Below are 22,019 nucleotides of genomic sequence, written 5' to 3' on the forward strand. Positions count from 1 at the left end.
TGTTAGTTGTTTTTTGAGCGCATGAACTGTTTCGTACATGGCTCTATTAGGTTGGGTTGAGCTTGACATGATGATTGAGTGTTTCTGATGAATGATATGATGAATGATTTGATTTGATTGAGAATGAGATGGATTGGTTTAAGTAGTTTTGATTGAAATGCTGAGTTGAAGTGTTGAGACTGAGTGAGTGAGTCTGAGGAGTGAGAGTCTGAGTAGCACCACTCAGACTCTCAAACCTAACCCTTATCTCAAGACTCAAATGCAATTGAACCTCACTCGAAAACTACAAAGTTGTATGTATGCGCTCGAAGCGTGCGAGAAGTAGCGCGTAGTTGAATTTAACAAACTACAACTCAAACTCAATCCAATTCATGAGCACTTTGAACTCTCATAGACTCTCATTCCAAAAAACAAATGGCATTCTATAAGCAAGACTCTCGATATGTATTACATCAACTAGTTAATTATAATTTACACCAAACATAACCAGTTTCATTCCATTCACCCACCACCACACTTCTTCTAGACCTTTCTTCAGTATCATCATTCAATTCTTCAAGTACCAATCTAATCCCACCTAAAGCTTTCAATCCGTCTTCCAAAGCTAAATACTCAACCGAAACCCGATTCTCCAACCCGATTTCCGACACTCGAACTTGATCAGGTCCTAATCTGACCATTCCAACTTGATCAGATCTAATTTGATCCTTACGAATCAAAGGACGAGGTGTTGATAAATCAGTAGTAAGACTATTAGGTTTGAAGTTCCCATTAAGGGTCCATCGATTAGGTTTTTGAGGTGGGTCGTTCCAAGTTGATTTATTTGGGCTTTTGGTTTCAATGGTAGATGATCTTTTGGTACTAGTGTTAGATAATAAATTAGATGAGAATGAAACCAGACTTTCTTTTAATGACCAATCAGGATTAGAAGAAACATTGGAAAGGTTTGTGGGGGTTTGATCTACTTCGATTGAAGAATGATCATCATCAATTGATAAATGTTGGAAAACTAAAACCCATGAACTTGGGTTTTCTAAAATAGGTAAAGATGATAAGTTAATTAAATAAATCACTTTGAAGGGGATTCCTACTTTTATATTTGAAGATTCATTTAAACTTTCAATCAGCAAATCAAATTTAATCGATTCAAATCGATTGAAACGGGTTTCTTCAGGTTTCCAATTTGGGATTGATGGAATCGGTCCTGGTAAACGTTTTCGTGTTAATGGATTGGTCATTAATCTTCCTGATTCTCCCATCATACTATTCCAAGAAATTTCTAATCTTCCTAGAATTTGAATGGGTTTCTTTAAGGAAGAAGGGTTGACTGATTGACTGATGATTAGGAATAAGAATTGATTGGAATCATTTGTTGATAGATGAGTCAATGAGTTGGATAATAAATTAGTTTTAGAATCTAGGTTTAAATCAAGATATTCTAGTTTGTCTTCTTCTGCTTCTTCTTCTGGATTGGTTTCAGCTTGAGGTGGGATCAGTTTGACGTGTTGGAAGATGATAGGTTGGGTGGATTGGTTTTGGATTTGAACTTCTAAGTAAAGTTGTTCACGGATTGTAGGTGAAAAGATCGCATTGATTGTAGAAGGTAATGGACTTGTTTGGAATGAGGGTTGAGCGCTTGATGGGACTAGAACTTTGGTTTTCACTGATAATGGATTCAAAACTTGGAATTTGTAGACTGGAAGTGATTCATAAGTCGATCGAGAAATTTAAGTGATCGGGGATACGATCGTGATAGATCAGTTGGATTGTTAGAAAAAGCAAGCCATCAGTGTCCAATGAGATTAGATTAGAGTTTATTTTCGAGAGCTGAACAGTACCCTTTCTAAAACTTCTTGGGACTCGAACAGTAGGATCTGGAGAAGGATTCGTTGGGTCGAGATCTTGAGAGTTTACAGATTGGATTTGATCATAAAAAACAGTACAAACCAAAGTATGAAGACCTTTAAATGAAACCAGACCAATTCAAACTGAGCATCAATCATCATGAGACAATCTAGAAACACATCCAATTCTCTTCAACATACCAAGTTCTTTAATCTCATGTTTAACCGATAATTCTAATCCGTTTTGACCGAATCCGATCTGATGAGTTTTAATTTCATCCAAAAAAGCTTTATGAGAAGCTGTATGTAATTCGACTTTTAAAGCTACATTCTCTACGATTGAATCCAGTTGATTTCCTTCATATTGAACTGATAATAAACCATGAAAGGTTTGACCAAGATAGATGACACCAAAGGAATCGGGTAAAGTGAGTGTTGAACTCTTGGGTGCTGATTCGAATGTGATGGTTGAGATTGAGTTTGATGGGTTGATTGGATTGATTGTTGGATGTAGTGGTGGTTGTTTGAATGTTGGTCTTGCTGCTCTTAAGACTTTTAGTGATAGTAAATGGTGTTGAGATGTTGGTATGTTTTGATTGGATTGAGGAATTGATGGGTTTGACATTCTTTCTGTTCTTGATTTCTTTCTTTCTTTACATTTCTACTTTGGTGGTCTTCTTGAAGAGAACATCAAATCAGAGCATTGCAATGGCACTCACCCACTCCAGAGTCCAGTCAACTGCTGGCAATAAACCACTCCATAACCCGGTCCGAGCTGAATTGGGCGGATAGTTTCGGGGCCAACCTCAGTTCACGCACTCTTCATGAAGGTCAGATTTGAAAAGACGTCCTCAAGAGGAAAGAGAAAGTGAGTTTAAAGTTTCAATTGGATTTTGTATTTATCAATCAAATAACAATCAAACTGACTTGAACATTTCTTCTGATAGCCAATTCATCAACTTATTCAGTTAGATCATCATTCAAAAAAGCACATCATGTCTCACAGTGGCGAATCCAATCCACCACTAAACCCAGCACCACAAGCCGATGAAGAAACCGAAACCCATCAAGAATCTCAAGTAGAAGATACAGAAATGAACGAAGAAGCACCAGAAACAGAAGATCATCAAAGTGAAGATGTGAATGAGATCAATCAAGAATTAGAAGAAGATTTGTTTGGTGGAGATGAAGATGGAGAAGATGAAGGAGGTGAAGGAGAAGGAGAAGTGATGATGGATGAAAATGAACTTAAGAAACGAGAAGAAATGGAATATCTTGAAGATCCTTCACAGCTTCAACATCAAGCTCGTGATCGATTGATTGCAGAAGCTACACTTTTAAATTTACCATTACCATATGCATCAGATGAAAAAGTAAGTCGAAAGAAACCGAAAAATCTATTCAAAACTTTTTTTGGGTTGATTGAATTGATGAATTTTTTTTGGAAAACAAATCTAGTATTGGGATTTTCGATTACCTAACTTTTTGGAACTTGATTCACAAGCCTTTACCGACCAAAAGTTTTTAAATGAAGTGAAACGTTCTACAACGGAAGAAGAAGGAAACCCATCGAAATCGAGTTCAGTGTTTCCTGATCATAATACGATTCGTTGGCGTTGGGTGATGGGTCGGGATGGAAAACCGGTGAGAGATGGTTACGGCTTTCTTCAGATCTGTTGTGGATTGGGTCAAAGGAATTGACAAGATGACTTGATTGGATGGTGATTTGGGATGATCTTTAGGTTAAACAATCTAATAGTCGAGTGGTTTCTTGGAGTGATGGATCCAAGTCATTACAAGTCGGATCGGAATTATTCGATATGGTTTTCATTCACGATCATCAAAACCAAAACACACCACAACATGATTCGAAACCAGGATCATTATCACAACCTAAACCCGATCTAACACCCAACACACAAGGTCTAACTTATTTATTTGTAAGACAAGGAGAATCACAAGTCTTAGAATCACAAACTTCCATCACAGGACAGATCAGTCTAAGACCGTATAGTTTAAATTCGATTACCCATCGAAACCTGGTAGCCAATCGATCGATGAACAAAACTTATTCACAAAGACAAACTCAAAGTGTGGTGGTCACAGTGGATCCAGAAATGGAAAAACTTGGAAAAGAATTAGAAGAATCTAAACAGTTTAAAAAGAATAAGAAAGAAGAAAGTAAACGGAATCGAAACCAATCGAATTCTAATGATCAAACCGATACGTTTGGTAAAAGTCGAACCAATCGATTTAATGCTCCTGTTTTATCTGAAGAAGCTGATGAAGAAATTGAAGAAGAAGAACCGGAAGATGAGTATGAAGAAGAGGAAGAAGAAGAAGAAGAAGAGATTGTTGAAGATGAATCACCAAGTAAATCGGTTAGAAATAGGTTAACTGACCTTGAATTGGCTGATCAAAGATTAGAACAATCTTCAAAGAAGAAAAGAACCGAGAGAGATGATGATAGAAGAGGTGAGGAAGTTGAAGAGAAGAGAAGTAAGAAGAAATTATTGATCATTGCTTCGGATGATGAAGATTGATGATCATCATCAAAGGTAATCCAACGCGACGTCTTCATTTCTGTTCATACCCTAGAGAAATCAAATGCTTTTGCATTCAACATGTCTTAATTGTATGGTTTCTGGACTTTGAAAAATTTAATACTGTAATAATATTTTTCTCTGTGAAACTCTAGACTGTTTGCAACCTGTTGATCGTGATAATAGAATGTGTTTTTGGGATCTTTTCACTTTGATGTCATCAACATGGAAAACTTATGAATTATCTACTTCATTGAAAGAGACAGATATATAGATATATGGATTTGATTTGTCCTTCAGACTCCTTGATCAAGAGTGTGATCATTGTGTGAATCTGATTCGTATACCATTGAGATGATGATCTTGCAGTGCTGTCAGTGTCCCATTTACAAGTTATGACTTTAAGCAAATCACATCAACCTGGAAAAGAAAATTCTTGGAAGTTTAATGAGATGCCATAACTGTGAAAGACCAGACTTTTGAAAGACAAAAGTCTCTCAGTTCTCTTAGTTTTATCTGGAAAAAAATGAGGCCAAAAGACCAATACTAAAGTGCTGAAATCCTCTGTATCTGAGAGAAATGCATCAGACTTGAAGAGTTGTCAGTGTATCACATAGCCTCTTGAAGCTTCAATTCCATTTCATAAAAATCTTTGCTGGCTGTAGATACAGACAAATCTTATAAGGATGTAAACCACTCTCTACTCAGGTTTTATAGGTCAAAAGATTGTGATATGTTCTAAGATTATCTGATGGGGATGATAGCTCAATTCATCATCTTACTCTAGACTGTCTCTGGTATTTGAAAACAGATCACCATTGCCAATTAAAGTAGGATGAGTAACATGCAAAATTCACACAGGTCAATCTGTTCTGGTGACCCATGGGATGACCAAAGGTCTATTCCCATCAAAGGTTTTGAACTGCAAGGGAAAAAGCTATAATTCTTAAGTTCCTCTTCATTGGTCCCTTGAAGGAAGGGGGATAAATTGCTTTTATTTTGTTAAGTGACCTATCCTGTAGGCAGGCCTTGGGCTCCAGTACCCCTTCAGAATTGAAGTGTTGAGGTTCAATTACAGCAGAATTAGGAATGGTCACCGTGTCAATATTTGTGTAGCATGTTGACGTGCACACACAGAGAGTTCTGAAACAGATCTCAAAGTCTTTTGGTCAGATTTAGACTGAAATTTTTGTTGAGCGCCCTTTATGAACAGTGGTTTATTCATAGGATTTTCAGAATCATTTGTCATCAGCTGGGGTCAACTGACTTTCAACGTCCCAGTTGATAAGGGGAAGATGCACCTGTTGTGGCACCTGTGTGATGGGTCTTTACAGGGTCTAAAGAAAGTCTTTTGTGTGTGCACGTTGGCGTGCTACAAGGATATTTACATGGTGGGTGGCCTTCCCATGGATCACTGCAAGGGCTTGGTCGGGTTTTTGATGGTCTAACCACAGCAGTTGTACACCTGTTGTCCATGTTAAATTGATGGCAGCATTCCTTTCTCTGATGGTAGAGGGGTCTAGAGCTTTGAATGGAATCAAGGTGAGGGTGATGAGGTGATCAATTGGCAAGATAGCTGATGGTCTCCAAGAAACCCTTTGGCAAGTTGTTTCAAATGTTTCAAGCAAGCATGCTGGAGACATTGTTACCTTACAGTGCCTGCTACTGGTACTAGCTCTATGGGGAAATTTGGTATTCACAGTGCCACAATCAAAAGATATTGGAGAATAAAACTTTGATGTACTATAGCCAAAACCATCAGTGAAACATGTCTCATATGGACAACCATTCATTTAGAAAGTTCAAGCTGAGGGAAATCAAACACATACTCAGATATAGATTTTAAGAGAGTCTGATACATATTCTGTTCATGTTGGACATATATTGTTTCAATTCTGTGCAATCTGATAACTTGTTCTGAATTGGATTTCAATTTCTGGTCTCTTTTGGGAGCTTCTCATAAAAATTATCCATATTTTTTTCAAGTTTTTTTTTTGCTTTCTTTTGATCAAGCTCACAGTCAGATTATTGGAGAGTGAAAAAACAGCAGCTGAAGTCCTTGAGGTTGGTAGGCCTCCCTATTGACATACTTCTATCATTTGCCACTTCTTCTTGAAAGCATCACCCTATAAATTTTTCTCAATATGCTGTGCATGAGAACTAGTCACAAATCAACTTACAATCCACTGTTCTTTCATTTTATCACCAATGATCTTGAAAACTCTCCAGAATCATCCAGCGCCAATATTTGTTTAAGAAGAAATCATTGACATATTCTTCTCAGATTGCATTGTAAGTAAATTCATCCCTCTTAGACTTTATCACTTAAACTTTGTCTTCATTGACATTCATCAGATGTAAAGTTTGTTGAATCTTCTTCTTCACCCTCATACCCCTAGATTTATCATCAGACTTCAGGATCAGATTCCAGCAGATATTCATTGGTCTCAATCTCTTGATAGATCACCAAGTCTTTGGACGCTTTGTTAGCATTCCTGAAATTTCTCATTCTACAACCAGTAACACACTATATAGCCAAAAGGCCACAGAATCAACAAACACTGTGGTATTCCCTGTTACACATGAACAATTAGTGAACAGGATGAAGAATTCCAAACAGATCCAGGAAGAGGTAAAGAAACAGTATGGAAGTTCATCAACTATGAGCTCATCTCCACCAATCCCAGAAGTTGAACCACATCCTAGGAATTCAGGCCATTTTGCCCAAAAAGAGGTGGTGGTTCCAGTGTCACCACCCATTCAGAATTCTGTACCTAAAGGAGAAAACAAATCCATGGTACCAGGAGCTTCATTGCAACCAAATACCTTCCAAAGAACAAAAAAAAGAGATATGATGATTGCAGCATGCCTAATTTTCAGAGGAATGTTTCTGGGGTGGTGGTATCAAACTTGGGCACCAGACTTTTATCGACTTGTGTATGGAAATTCTCTAATCTGAATAGGTTTGTAGCCAAATACTGATAAGACTTTCATATATGTATGTAGCGGAAAAGTTAGAAGAATCGTGTGGCCTAGTAGACAGAGAGTAGAGAGAGCATCACAGACAGATTGAGGTAGAAGGTATACAGGCATCAAACTCCAACAAAGCCAATATATCAAGTACCATTAAGAGACTTGGACTTATATCATCTGTTGTTCATGAAGATTAAGGGAAATCACCTAGATCTCCATAGTCTCCTTTTATCAGGTCTTGCTTACATATACAGTCTCACAGAGGTGGTCCAGGGATCTACAAATGTGGATTTGTTGACCTCCAGAGGTGACGTTATTTATAAATAACTGTAGTGCTGAAATTGAATGTTTAAATGTGGAATGAGACATAAATCTCACATTTTGAGATGCAATTCAATATTCCCTGAAAATTTCTTGCAGCAAAATAGATGTTTGTACATATCACACCTGGGTTGAGTTTCATTCTTTGGATTGAATCTTTGGGAGTTTTGATTTTCAAAAATCTTTGTGCAGAACTTCTGCCACAAGATCTGCAACTTTAAGCTTTAGAGGGAGCGTCCTGCAGACATGTTGCATTTGGCTTGGCCATCTGAATAGGTATGCTACTGAGCTGTGTGGGTGGTGAGGATGTGATGATCAAAGTGAAGGAGCCAGTCAAAAGCGCTGAGCCTGTACTTTCCAAATTTTAAAAAAACCGGCACATTTTAGCATCAAGCTTGGTATCAAGTGCTCCAATTTTTACAATTTTAGGTGGTGGCTTGAGTGGAATCAAACAGACGTCTGGAACGCTGTAGCTCGAGTTCCGACTTGCGATTCTGTGCCAGAGATTGGGCGGATTGTTTAGCTACATCAAGCTCACATTCATAGAGCATATTGACTCGGGTGTTCTGTTTGTGCTGAGCAAATGATGCAGCTCGATTGGCGCGACCCACATCACCGGTGATTGATATCACTTTGTGCATGAACGTGTCTGCCTTGGATGAAGCTGAATGCTGCACTTTCTTACCCTTGGGCGCAATAAAGTTTCCTTCTTTGACTTCCGAGTGGGCTCGACGGGAAGATTTGGTTGCAAACGCTTCGCGATAATCCTCCGCCAAGAATGATTGTTCCTTCTGCATCATACGGACCTCCTTATGAGCCATTCGGAGAGTCTGAGACCAACCAGTATTGGATTACGCGGATTGTATCCCTGAGAGTTGGTCAGAGCTGGGACAGTAGGGCTTTGTCAGTCAAAAAGATATGTTCAAGAAACTTGAAACTTCCTCTAGTTTGACTACTGCAATAATTCTTCGGAGCTCAGCATCGTGCTCCTCCGTTCCATTAGGCATATTACTCCAGTTCTCAGCTTCTGCAAGCCAGGTCTTTGATTGCGTATATCGAGACTGAAGAACTCGGTTATTTTCTTCATCAGACAGCACGCGAAAATATTGGCGAGTCCCTTCTTTGATTTGCGGTAAGGCATTTGTCTAAATTAGTGTATCATTCGATATGGTAGAAGAGAATCACAATGTCCTTCAAAAAATGGTGCATTGCTGGAAGAACTTGCCTTTTTGGCCGGTGTTCCCGAAGAGGCTCAGTTCCTCCAGAGGGCAATCAAGGATGGACACGTAGGTGGCTGCCATACCTATCAGAAACATTGGATCAGATGAGAATGAAACTGAACAGCAAATGGTTGATTTGACGTACTCTGCCGTCGATTGGTTCAAAACTTCCGCCATAATCAGAATCCATATGATGTGGGTCCATAGTCAGATAATGTAATGGAGTGTTTCCATCCTAGATAACTTGTCTTATAGCAGAAAGGATTTGAAGGATTGCGGTCAGCATCACGTATACACCGAGATACACCGCCTTCCAAGCCACTTGAAAGTTTCACCTAGGAAACAAATGGAAAGAATAGCCAACAGGAGTCCATCGGGCGCTTGATGCGTGTGGGGGGGAAGAAAGGACGAGGGGAATCCAGTTGCACTTGGGTTGTGGTGCTGAGATCAGTCAGGAGACACCCGAGAGCCGATGGTGAGTGGCCGGCCAGATATAGCCTACCCAGTCTACCCGTGGCCCACGAGCTAGCTTAACACAAACCCCACCAAAGCAGAGTCGTCCCCCGTTGGAGGAGGAAGGCCTTTGGTAAGTCAGAGTCAGACCCACGAGGGGACCCGGAGTGGGTTTCGAAAAGCCCACTGTGCGGAATCAACGCGTCTGCAAGGGTTCCAACCTATCGAATTGACCCGAAAATCCGTCAGATAGCAGTAGATCACCCGTTCTTGGTACAACTTGGTGGATCATAAGATAAAAAAATTGATCAGCATGGTGAACAAAGTGCATTAGAAAATGGCATATGAAGAAAAGCTGTGATATTCTAAAGATAACCAAGAACCTCAACAAAGCCATCATTTATTTCGAGCATCTTCGATAATCACCTCACCTTGGTCTGGCATCTTTCGAGTTTATTTACGTTGTTGCTACGATACCACAACGTAAACTAATTTCACATGTTACGAAAATATATATCTCGACCCAGTTATATCAAGCATATGTTGATGATGAATTCCATTCCAGCATCTCAATTCGCCTCAATGATTTGATCACTATTTACAATCTATTTCTTAGTCAGCTGCGAAGTTACATCATTTTCATCTTGAGCCTTTTAAATCTATGACATCTAGCCTTGAAAAACAATGTCAAAGTAGTAAATGTGGAAATGTGGCAGTCGACGGAGCTTTTGACCAATTTTATCAACAAGTTTTACTCATTTATAATACGAAACATTGCTACGTCTTTGAACACTTCACTGAGGCCTTTTTCACGATTCACATTTTTGTGCTTTTAAAAATCCTGATAAAGCAAAAGCTGAAGATGAACTCCTCAGCTTTCGAAGAAATCTTCTATATAATCCTTCACTATGTCCAGCTGCCCTTTACGCTTCATGATTGCTCACCACGCCTTTTCCAACACTTCTTCAAAAGCACGCCTCACGTTCTTAATTTCAACGATAAACCTCAAAAACACCCATGTATCATTCTACTTTCGTCTTGAAGAAGAAGCAGTATGATAAAATCACCAATTATGAACTTATTAAGATGATAGGAAAAGGTACAACATCAGAAGTCTGGCTTTGTAAAAATAAAACGACTCAAGAGACATCCGCAATCAAAGTAAGCATCTTCTTCTATCTTTGAATCCTTCAGTCTTACTTTTCGAGTCTAAGTTGATTTTTTTCTTAGATTATCACTAAATCTTATCTCCACGAAACTTTGGCTCATGAAGACTTATTGAACGAGATAAATATTCTAAAAAAGTTATCTAAACATCATTGGATAATTAATTTAAAAAGTCAATTCTCAAATCAGCATGCTTTTTTTCTTTCTTTAGACTATTTACCAGATGGAAACCTCTTACAAAAAATCCGATCAAAAGTCAGTCGATAAAAATCCAAGTATAATTTCTTCTCATTATAAAAGTTCAACATACTGATATTGGTTTTTATTTATAGACTTTTGATAAGAACTTGATAAGATTTTATGTCGCACAACTAGCAATTGTACTAGACTATTTAGAATATAAATCGATTTTACATGGTGATTTAAAACCAGAAAATATTTTAATAGGTAAAGATGGATATATAAAGCTAACAGATTTTGGTTTATCAAAAGATCTCAGCAACAAAAATCATAGAACAAATGGTTTGATAGGTACTTCATTTTATCTTGCACCTGAAATATTATTAGGTAATGATTACTCTTATTCTATTGATTGGTATTCACTTGGAATTATTATGTTTGAAATGCTAACTGGTGAACCTCCTTTTAAAGGTAAAAGTAAGTCAAATTCTTCTTTTCCTTTATCAACTTCTTTTGTCTACTTTGATGGTATAATAACTAATACTTTTTCATTGGTATAGATAATCACGACGTGTTTGGAATTTCTAAAGAAATCATTCATGGTAAAATTTCATATCCAAAAGAAATTACGTCTCAAGAAATCGATTTGATAAGTAAGTTAACAAATAAAAATTCAAGTACAAGATATTCTTCTTTATTTCAAGTTTCACATCATCCATGGTTTGATGGATTTGATTGGGTAGGCGTTATTTTGAACCTGGCAACATATCCTTATACTCGTGAAAGTATTTGGTTAAAGTAAAAAATATCAGTTTCACTCTTGATTCGCACATGCTTTTTTGTTATTGTTAAAATTTTAAATATCACGGAAATGGAATATAATGTAAGTTTAATCTGAACTTATGACATAAATATTAAAGATCTCAATATTTATCTTCAGAAACTTTGACAACAAAGATTAACTTGTTTCAAGTATGTAAATTGGTGTAAATTTTACATGCGACATAATTCTACTTGTTATTTAAACTTTTGAGATGATGACAGTCGAAAGAGTAAAAATTGCTAGCTACTCCAATGTTTTGTACAACAAAGCTCAACAAAGTAAAGCTGACAACATAATATAATATAAATAGCTTTGAAATACACCTCTGAACATTTAAAGGAAAAGGACTGGTACTAAGAGTGTGTTCACCTTGTGTGGTTTCCTAGGTACATGTGTTCTTTGATACATGTCTTAAGGTGATTTTTGTAGTTTTTTTGTTTTTTTGAGAGGAAGAGTGAAAGAAGACGGTAAACAGTGTTTGTATTTGTGGTCCTTAAGAACATCAGTGGTGGTATTAGTAGAATGAGATTCAAGGCTAAGCAGTCCTCTGTCAATTAAAAATAATTCCAGGTGAATGACACTTGATTGCCAGTTACATCTAGAAAGATTTGTGATGGCCTTTCTTCAACATAGTTCATTTAACCATTCCTTTTTTTATACCCATTTTGGGTGTGATTTGTTTTTTAAAAAACTTGACAGAACTTTTAAGCACAGCGACTGTTAGAAAAAAAAATGGACAAGGGCAATCAGGCTTTCTATGTGAAATGGTTTTGTTGTCTGAGAAGAAAGACAAAGGTGTTTTGGTCTTGGGATCCAAAGACTGTTTTAAGCTCATGTTCAAGGTCTGTAACAATTTGTTTGTGTGTGCACATCAACATGTCATCACAAACAGTGTTTGTATTCATGGTCCTTAAGAACTTCAGTGGTGGTGGTGGTACAGCCAACCCCCTTGTGTCTGATTTTTCCAATCCCACAAGGTCCTGCATCCCCTTGAAACCCATTTGATCTCCTCCACTTTGACATTCAAGCTTGCATGAAGTTCCTTGCCTCATTAAAGACAAAAAAGATCCTATTTCATACTTCAAAATTGTGCAGAAATGTCAGAGTTGCACTGAATCAAAGATGACCTGTTACATAAAGATTGCAAGAGGCTGTCACAAGCCAATCACTGCCAAATTCTGCAAAGCTAGCTTCCTTGTCTTCAACTGTACAACAAGTCAAGGGCCAAGATCTAATTGTGGAACACCAGCTTCCTATCAAATTTCACAATGAATTTAAGGCTACCCAAAGTGCAGAAGTGGAACGGTATTGTTTACAATAAACAATACAAGAAGCCTGTCAATCTCAGAAACAATTGATAGTTCTTTGATTGTGATCCTCTTGATTTCCAGAAAACTTCAAAAAACCAGGGTTTCCAGACTCAAAGCTTGTCCTAGAATGTTCAAGCTTGTCGTTTTGTTGGGCCTGTCACAGTCTTCTCAAAACCAATCACTTTGAGTCCAGCAGAATTTCATCTCAAATTCAACTCATTTTTGCTGTAAATCTCAAGACATGTTTGCACTCTATCAGTTGTCTTTGAGAGGATCATCATTTAATTCCCTACCAACCTGAAAATCTTCTTCCATTTGCTTCTTGAAATTTATAAAGCTCCAAAATACCCTGAGAAGGCACCACCTGGGAAGCAAATGCTGAGTTTTTCTCTTGCAAAAAGAAAAACTTTGAAGGTTTTGTAGGTCCAAAGTGCACAAGCTTTTAGGCACTTTGTGGCCAACTTGAACCTCCCTATTGTCAGTAGCTGATTCAAGATGATGCTTGCTCAACACAAAAAGAAATATCCCCAATCAAGAATCAGTTCCAGTCTTGCTATGTGTTGTAGAGCTTGAGGTTTAGTCTGATGAAAACCTGGTGTACATCTCTTTCCAGATGACAGGAAGCATAGCAAGTGTCATTGGTTTATTTCCCAAAACAACTTCTAATTTTTGCTTCTCATAAGTTGTGTCAAATGTGCTATTCTCAATATCTGCAATCCACACAGATTTACATAGAAGTAATATTTTGAAATTTTCAAATAGATCAAGTCAATTCTCCAGACTGAAGAGATAGAGCCAAGCACAAGGTGGACAAGTAAGTCATCCACCACACATACTTTTTGAAAAAATAATGTGCAAGATTAGTGCAAAAAATCTTGCACAGATCTTGCATGAATCTTGCACGTCGGTCTTGCACAGGTTTGAACACCATAATTATTGGGTGTGATTTGATTTTTAGAAAACTTGATGGAACTTTTAAGCACACCAGTTGTCAGAAAAAAATCTGAACAAGGGCAATCAGGCTTTCTATGTGAAATGACATCCAAAGACTGTTTTAAGCTTATGTTCAGTGTCTATAACAATTCATTTGTGTGTGCACATCAACATGTCATCACAAAATTTATGTGGTGCCACTGCCACACTTTCATAAAAAGGTCACTGCATTTTGACATTCGGACGTGACTGCCAGTGGCGGTCCCACCATCAAACCAGCCCGTGCGCCGGGGCGGTACGTAGACTTACTTGAGTCCATCATGATCAATCCAGACAAAAATTTGTCGACAATAGGAGCAGAAATGATGTTAGAAGACTTTTTGTGAAGATTGATGATCAACAAAGAATCAAACCAATCAGAATTCCCAAGCTTCCTGAAATCCGCACACGCATGCAGCATTGGTTGGAGGAATTTCTCAAGAAGTATTGAGATTATTGACTTAGCTTTCATCCAGGGTTCTAAAGGTTGTAAGCTCTGTTGATAGAAGTGAAAGTTGATTCGATTGGAAGAGTGAATGAACTCTAAACCCTGAAATGTTGATGTTTCTCTGAGGTTGAACGTGTTTTGTTCTCAGTGGGTTTATCTACATCTGCTTGAGTGATTTTTTGAAGGGTCCACGTGTGAGACTGAGTTGAATGGTTAAAAAGTGGTTCGATCATGAAACCGAACCTCGCATTTTTTTAGAATGATCCTTGGCAAGGATGATGTGTATTTTCTTCAGATTGCCAAGTGTGGTATGGTCAAATTAAGTTTGAGGTTGACTCTTCCGACCCCACCCGACTGAAACCCCAAACGATTAACACTTGGACAGATTTAGTACCCATACACCCACCCTTCAAACTTACAAAACCTTTTCTCTTGATTTCCTCTTTCCCTCAACTTCACCCTGAAATCAACCAGACTTTCACTTCATAACAAATCATAATCAACAATCCTTATACCCTTTTATAAATCAAATCAAATCAAACAGATATACCTTATCAACAATGTATTCTGCTCCAGAGGTTAGTGTCTTGATCTCATTCTCTTGAACCTCATACAACAGATCACTAAACTATTCCTTATTATTCATCTTTTCTTTCTTTAGAACAAAACCCAATTGGAATGGATTGCTGGTTTACAAATCCCACCTGTCCCTCAAGCTAACCTAAACCCTCAAAACTTACGAAAGGTAAAGAAAACCTGTTCTTCATTCATCTTTTTATATATTGTATTAACGTAGCCAATTGTATTCTTTATTTTTTGATCTTTTCTTCTTGTTTAGACTGCCATCATTGGTACTATTGGTCCTAACACTAATTCAGTTGAAATGATGAACAAACTTAGAGTTCAAGGTCTCAACATTGGTAAGATACTTTTCTCTTTTCCTTTGATCAAAAAACCAATTTCACTAATTAATGACTTTGAATTTCATTTAGTACGAATGAACTTTTCTCATGGATCTTACGAATACCATCAAAGTGTGATCGATAACGCAAGAGCAGCTGAAGCCGGTGAGATCATAAAATTCAATTCATCTTGGCGATCGAATAGCTTAACTGATTTACCAATCTCCTTTGATAGCTGCTCCTGGTCGTCCTCTTGCTATTGCTCTTGATACCAAAGGGCCAGAGATTAGAACTGGTTTAATGGTCAACGGAATTGATGTAAGTTTCACCATCGTCGAATTTCAACAATTCATCCATTCTGATCTATTTTTGCTTTGGATTTGACTTTTTCGTTTGTAGATCAAAATCAATGCTGGTCATCGAATGAAAATCACTGTTGATCCTGCTTATGCTGAAAAGTGTGATGCTGAATACATGTATGTTGATTATCATAACTTACCTAACATCATTGAGGTCAACAAACCCATCTACGTAGATGATGGAATCTTGAGTTTCAAGGTTTGTTGCTTTCTCATCATTCACCACTTTACTTATTGATACTGATATGCGAGGGTTTGATTTTTCAGGTAATTGGTAAAGATCCATCAGGACATGCCATTGATGTTGAAGCGATTAACAACGGAACCTTATCATCCAAGAAGGGTGTCAACTTACCCGGTACCGATGTCGATCTACCAGCCCTTTCACAAAAAGATAAAGATGATCTATTATTCGGAGTGAAGAATAATGTAGATATGATCTTTGCATCTTTCATTCGACGAGCTCAAGATGTGATTGATATCCGAACAACCTTGGGAGAAGCTGGTCGAAATATTAAAATCATTGTCAAGATTGAAAATTTACAAGGTTGTGCAAACTTTGATGAAATCTTGAGAGAAACTGATGGTGTCATGGTCGCTCGTGGTGATCTTGGAATCGAAATTCCGGCTAGTCAAGTCTTTATGGCTCAAAAGATGATGATCGCTAAGTGTAACTTGGCTGGAAAACCTTGTATCTGTGCTACTCAGATGCTCGAATCCATGACTGTTAGTAATCTTCTCTACACTCTTCTTATCAAGCCCACCCTGAATCAACTTGCTTTGTTAGTACAACCCTCGACCAACCCGTGCTGAAGTTTCCGATGTGGCCAACGCTGTCTTAGATGGAGCCGATTGTGTGATGCTTTCAGGAGAGACCGCCAAAGGAACATATCCGGAACTTGCGGTAGCGATGATGGCTGAGACTTGTTACTTGGCTGAATCTACAATCTCTTATTCACCTCTCTTCAACAACTTGAGATCTTTACAACCTAAACCTACTTCTACTACTGAGACAGTAGCCATGGCAGCAGTAGCCGCAAGCTTAGAACAAAGCGCCGGTGCTATCATTGTTATGTCAACCTCGTAAGTAAATTTAACTACAACCAACTCATCGCGAACTCGGGAGAAAGAGCTAACAAGAACGTTTTTTTTTTCGAAAATCGTGAAATCTTACAGTGGAAACACCGCCAGACTTGTATCAAAATACAGACCATCGTGCCCAATTATCACCATCACCAGATCAGCTCAAACAGCACGACAGATCCATTTACATCGAGGATGCTATCCATTTTATTATCAAGATGCTAGACCCACCAATGCAGAAGGATGGCAAGCTGATGTAGATAATCGAATTAAATACGGACTTTCAAAGGCCTTGGCACTTGGGATTGTTAAACCTGGTGATCAAATTGTTGCTATTCAAGGATGGAGATCTGGTTCTACTCATACTAACGTAAGTTTTTCAGTTTGTTTTGAAAGCCTTGGTCTTGATTTTGTTGGTTCGGGAACAGGGAAAAGTAAATGCTAATTGATTTGTTTTCGTTTTTTTTTCGGTTTTTAGACTATGAGAGTTGTTAGTGTACCAACTAGCTCTGCAGACTTTTTACCTTCACCAATCCTTTAAAAAAAGAATCATAATAGAAAAACTTTCTTGAATTAGTTGAAAAGGAAGAACAAGAAGTTTTATATTTCTTACTTGAGATCTCTGTCTTGTATGTTGTGAGTTGAATGCAGTTTCATAAACGTGTGTGATGATGAGAATTTGAATTGGAATGAAAAGATGTACATACATAGTAATCTTTTTTTTGAATGAGTAAAAGACAAAAGGGAAGAGGAAAACCTTTGTGGAGTTTAGCAAATTGGACAAGTTTGGAAGTTGGAGATGCTGGGATCATTTTTGGTAATGTGAGATGATGAAAGGAAAACTGTTGGATCTGAACAGAATTGGTTGGCTTGAAATTGAACATTTCTTGGATACTGCTTAGACCATGTCTGAGGAGAGCTTTCTAGGACCCCTGTGTCCTGTAAAGCCACCTTGAGATCCCTTGTGTACCTTGTACAGTTGTTTTCAAAAGGGTTGAAACACGTCCAAATAATTTTGGTGATGTGGTCTGTGCAAGCTGTGCATGTAGCCTGATTTCTGCAAGCCTAATACCACCAAAACCACCTGGTCCTTTGGTTGGATACCATGGCTAGAAGAAATCTCAATTCATTCTCACTAATCCCTAGTTCTAACCAAAGATTTGTGTTTCTTCTAACCATGACTCAACTCTTTTCCTTCCAGATGACCAATATGGAAGGCCTGATCACTTTTTTGGCCAGGCTGCTGTTGCACCACCAACCAACTACCTCCATCATCAGTTTCCAAATCAAAAATCCAACCGTTTCACCGCTTGCTTGTTGGCCAGACCTTCAACATCATGAACAAAAGACACTCACCCCCTCTGATGAGGTCCTCTCCAACCGCCAACCCATAAGCCCTTTTTTGTTTTATTTTGTTCTTGTTTTGGATTTGTGGTTTTCTTTTGGTTGGATTTCAGTTTGAGCTTACTTGATGCTGGTTGGCTTTTTCACCACACGTCATGGAGCTAGTGTGCCTGTGTGCTTGAGCTTCCAGTTGCACCAACACAAACTACCTGGTTGCTCAATGTTGTCTTACCAAGTAGGGCCATGACTCTGGTTCATTCTTATAGTTGGAATGACCTAGTTCCACAATATAATTGGGCCAATGTCAGACCGGATGTGCAATCTTTCAGCAACAATAGTCAAGAGTTCCTCCTTGAGTATTCCCGCCAGCCAGATTACAATGAGGTTCTACAGGCGACCCCAACAAATTTGCCAGGTAAATTGATTTTTCCTTTATTTTTCATTTGTCTGTTTCAGAGCAGTGAAACAGACAATTTCTGCTGCAGCGCTTCAGCTCCACCCCAAAAGCAAGAACAAGACCAACTCTGCTTTGTAAAGCAAGGTAAATGATGTGCAGACAACCCCCACAAGATATCAAGGTAAGTTTTTACCTCAATATTGGATCTTCTCATTCACTGATAAGGCTCACTTTTTGGTTGTCTTTAGTCTGTCTACAAAAAACCAGAGCTAAACCCAAGAACAAAAATGAGATCAATCTTGCTTTTTCCAGAAAGCTGTAAATTGGGCACAAGACCCCAACAATGTCTCAAGGTAGTCACTCCCATGTTCAACAACAATGATTTGTAAATTGAAAAGGAAGTGCTCACAAGGCTTCTTACTACAATATTAGCTATAGCGGTTTGGTTTTGCTTTTACACAACCAATGTGAAGTGTAAATGTTCTTATTTTTTTCATCCTTTCTCACTCTGAGTATTGACTATTGGTTTAACCCGGTGGCACAATGAAAAACAATTTACAATTCCCTTGTTCATTGCCCAATTGATGCGTCTACTGCCTTGACCTGAATCACCAACTCCCAATTACCAATGATATGGGTTGCGCCAATCAAGCTGAATCAATTGCTCAGCACTAACAGAATACCCAAGTCAATATGCTCTATGAATTCGAGCTCAATGTAGCTGGACAATTCACCCAATCTTTGGCACAACATCACAAGTCACAACTTGAGTTACAGTGTTCCAGATGTCTGTTTGATTTCACTCAAGCCACCACCTAAAATCAAAAAATTGGAACACTTGATACCCAGCTTGATGCTGAAATCTGCTGTTTTTTTAGAATTCAAAAGGTACAGGCTCAGTGCTTGTGACTGGCTCCTTCCCTTTGACCATCACTTCCTCACCACCCACAGAGCTCAGTTGCATGCCTATTCAAATGGCCAAGCCAAATGCAACATGTCTGCAGGACACTGCCTCTAGAGCTTAGACTTGCAGATCTTGCAGCAGAAGTCCTGCACAAAAAAGTTTAGAAATCAAAACCCCCAAATAGTCACTCCCAGGTGTGATACAAATATTCATTTTGCTGCAAGAAATCTCTAGGGAATGATATTGAGTTGCATCTCAAAATGTGAGATCTATGTCTCATTCCACATGTGAAAAACATTCAATTTCAGCACTACAGTTATTTATAGATAACTCTGGAGGTGAACAACTCCACATTTGCAGATCTTCTGTGAGATTGTATATCTAAGTAAGACCTGACAAAAGGACACTATGAAAATCTAGGTGATTTCCCTCAATTTCATGAATAACAGATGATATAAGTCCAAGTCTCTTAATGGTACTTGATATATTGGGTTTATTGGAGTTTGATGCTTGCATACTTTCTACCTCAACCTGTCTGTGATGCTCTCTCTGCTCTCCGTCTACTAGGCCACACAATTCTTCTTACTTTTTCACTATATATATAAATATATAGATCAAAGGCTTATCAGTATTTGGCTACAAACCTATTCAGATTAGAGAATTCCATACACAAGTCGATTAATGTCTGGTGCCCAAGTTTGATACAACTCCCGGGCCAGCCACCCCACCAACACTCCTCTGAAAATTTGGCATGATGCAATCATTAGATCTGTGGCAGTTGTTCTTTGAAATATATTTGGTTGCAATGAACTTCCTGGTGCCATGGATGTATTTTCTCCTTTGGGTACAGAATCCTGAATGGGTGGTGACACTGGAACCGCCACCTCTTTTTTGTCAAAGTGGCCCAACTTTCTAGGATGTGGTTCTGGCATTGGTGTAGATGAACTGAGAGTTGATGAACTTCCATACTGTTTCTTTACCTCTTCTTGGATGTGTTTAGAATTCTTTATCCTGTTCACTAATTGTTCATGTGTAACAGGGAATACCACGGTATTTTTTGATTCTGTGGCTTTTTGGCTATACAGTGTGTTACTTGTTGTAGAATGAGAAATTTCAGGAATGCTAACAAAGCGTCCAAAAACCTGGTGATCTATCAAGAGATTGAGACCAATGAATATCTGCTGGAATCTCATCCTGAAGTCTAATGACAAATCTAGAGGGGTTAGGGCGGAGAAGAAAATTCAACAGACTTCACATTCAATGAATGTCAATGAAGAAAAAGATCAAGTGATAAAAAGGGTTGAATTTACTTACAATCCTATCTGAGAAGAATATGTCAATTTTTTTTTCTTAAACAAATATAGGTGCTGGACAATCTTGGAGTTTTCAAGATAATTGGGACAAAATGAAAGAACAGTGGATTGTAAGTTGATCTGTGACTAGTTCTCATGCATGGCATATTGAGAAAAATTTATAGGGTGATGATTTAAAGAAGAAGTGGCAAATGATAGAAGAATGTCAATAGGGATGCCTACCAATCTCAAGGACTTCAGCTGCTGTTTTTTTACTATCCAATAATATAACTGTGAGCTTGATCAAAAGAAATCAAAAAAACTTGAAAAAACTATGGATAATTATTATGAGAAGCTTCAAGAAGAGATGAGAAATTGAACCCCAATTCAGAATACCTTCTTAGATTGCACAGAATTGAAACAACATATGCTCAACTAAATATGTACCAGACTCTCTCACAATCCATATCGGAGTTTGTGTTTGATTCAATTTCCCCTCAGTGTGAATTTTTTAACTAAATGGCTGTCCATATATTACGAGACATGTTTCACTGATGCTTTTGGCCATATTAGTCTATCAAAGTTTAATTCCCCAATACATTTTGATTGTGGCACTGTTAATATCAATTTTCCCCATAAGGCTAGTACTAGTAGCAGGAACTGTATGGTAATGATGTCTGCAGAATGCTTGCTTGAAACGTTTGAAACAACTTTTCAAAGGGTTTCTTGGAAACCATCAGCTATTTTGCCAAATGATCACCTCATCACCCTCACCTTGAATCCTTTCAAAAATTTAGACTCATCTACCATCAGAGACCAAGCCCATGCGGCAATCCCTGAAAAGGCCACATCTCCTAATTTACCGATCATTGAACCTCAACACTTTGTTTCTGAAAGGGTGCTGGCGCCCAAGGCCTGCCTATGGGATAATCCACTTGACAAAATAACATCAATTTATCCCCCTTCCTCCAAGCCCTTTGTCCAAATGCCCCAAACACTAGATTTATACTCCATTGGTCAGACAGTGTTTCTTTCTGACGAATCAGTGCTTACTGTTGCACAGGGATCTCCCCAGTGAGACGTGACACACCCAAAAACTGTCTTTCTGACAAATAATAAAAGTCAACATCTGTTGATATCATAACTCAGCTCTTATGATGTCAAACTGTGTCAAGTTATCTCATTGTTCAACACAAGCAATAGATGGTCAGTGACTAACTCCATTAGGGACTCAAATGTGTAAGTTGGGCTCAATCTAGTCACCTTGAGGTTCCTGAAGAAGGATGTTTCAGAATTCTCAGGCTTGAATCAAACTCCAAGGTGTGTGTCAGCCCTATGTACATATGTATGTACCCATTACCTTTAGTTTTGAAGAGCGCCTTAAGAAAAATGATCACAGGGAATATCATGTCAGAAACTCAAATTATGTCCAAAACACACAAGATCTGGGCAAAAACCTTGAACACCCACAGATGTGAGAGTTT

At 38.2% G+C, this 22,019-nt stretch overlaps 7 protein-coding genes across 7 annotated transcripts; 4 read left to right on the forward strand and 3 right to left on the reverse strand.

Moving 5' to 3' along the window:
• Positions 1–464: 464 nt before the first annotated feature.
• Positions 465–2,469, reverse strand: MELLADRAFT_94429 (uncharacterized protein; the record flags this gene model as incomplete). The annotated part of the gene is made up of 3 exons (XM_007406600.1): positions 465–1,696; positions 1,839–1,961; positions 2,046–2,469. 3 exons carry the CDS (start codon positions 2,467–2,469, stop codon positions 465–467), a joined length of 1,779 nt encoding a protein of 592 aa, XP_007406662.1.
• Positions 2,470–2,839: 370 nt separating this feature from the next.
• Positions 2,840–4,387, forward strand: MELLADRAFT_94430 (uncharacterized protein; the record flags this gene model as incomplete). The annotated part of the gene is made up of 3 exons (XM_007406324.1): positions 2,840–3,217; positions 3,303–3,488; positions 3,587–4,387. 3 exons carry the CDS (start codon positions 2,840–2,842, stop codon positions 4,385–4,387), a joined length of 1,365 nt encoding a protein of 454 aa, XP_007406386.1.
• Positions 4,388–5,872: 1,485 nt separating this feature from the next.
• MELLADRAFT_103446 (uncharacterized protein) lies at positions 5,873–7,346 on the forward strand (the record flags this gene model as incomplete). The annotated part of the gene is made up of 4 exons (XM_007406325.1): positions 5,873–5,929; positions 6,401–6,451; positions 6,627–6,679; positions 6,923–7,346. The coding sequence occupies 4 exons, from the start codon at positions 5,873–5,875 to the stop codon at positions 7,344–7,346; spliced, it is 585 nt and encodes a 194-aa protein (XP_007406387.1).
• Positions 7,347–8,106: 760 nt separating this feature from the next.
• MELLADRAFT_103447 (uncharacterized protein) lies at positions 8,107–9,106 on the reverse strand (the record flags this gene model as incomplete). The annotated part of the gene is made up of 2 exons (XM_007406599.1): positions 8,107–8,511; positions 9,047–9,106. The coding sequence occupies 2 exons, from the start codon at positions 9,104–9,106 to the stop codon at positions 8,107–8,109; spliced, it is 465 nt and encodes a 154-aa protein (XP_007406661.1).
• A 1,265-nt stretch (positions 9,107–10,371) lies between these two features.
• Positions 10,372–11,503, forward strand: MELLADRAFT_33818 (uncharacterized protein; the record flags this gene model as incomplete). The annotated part of the gene is made up of 4 exons (XM_007406326.1): positions 10,372–10,515; positions 10,585–10,776; positions 10,854–11,172; positions 11,262–11,503. 4 exons carry the CDS (start codon positions 10,372–10,374, stop codon positions 11,501–11,503), a joined length of 897 nt encoding a protein of 298 aa, XP_007406388.1.
• A 3,311-nt stretch (positions 11,504–14,814) lies between these two features.
• On the forward strand, positions 14,815–17,047 carry MELLADRAFT_94432 (uncharacterized protein; the record flags this gene model as incomplete). The annotated part of the gene is made up of 10 exons (XM_007406327.1): positions 14,815–14,832; positions 14,916–14,999; positions 15,093–15,174; positions 15,247–15,321; positions 15,392–15,474; positions 15,556–15,714; positions 15,768–16,241; positions 16,303–16,598; positions 16,692–16,968; positions 17,027–17,047. The coding sequence occupies 10 exons, from the start codon at positions 14,815–14,817 to the stop codon at positions 17,045–17,047; spliced, it is 1,569 nt and encodes a 522-aa protein (XP_007406389.1).
• Positions 17,048–19,896: 2,849 nt separating this feature from the next.
• Positions 19,897–21,405, reverse strand: MELLADRAFT_103450 (uncharacterized protein; the record flags this gene model as incomplete). The annotated part of the gene is made up of 3 exons (XM_007406598.1): positions 19,897–20,320; positions 20,558–20,565; positions 21,310–21,405. 3 exons carry the CDS (start codon positions 21,403–21,405, stop codon positions 19,897–19,899), a joined length of 528 nt encoding a protein of 175 aa, XP_007406660.1.
• Between the last annotated feature and the right edge of the window lie 614 nt (positions 21,406–22,019).

This window comes from Melampsora larici-populina (assembly GCF_000204055.1).
Source record: "Melampsora larici-populina 98AG31 unplaced genomic scaffold MELLAscaffold_6, whole genome shotgun sequence".
NCBI classification, from domain to species: Eukaryota; Fungi; Basidiomycota; class Pucciniomycetes; order Pucciniales; family Melampsoraceae; genus Melampsora; species Melampsora laricis-populina.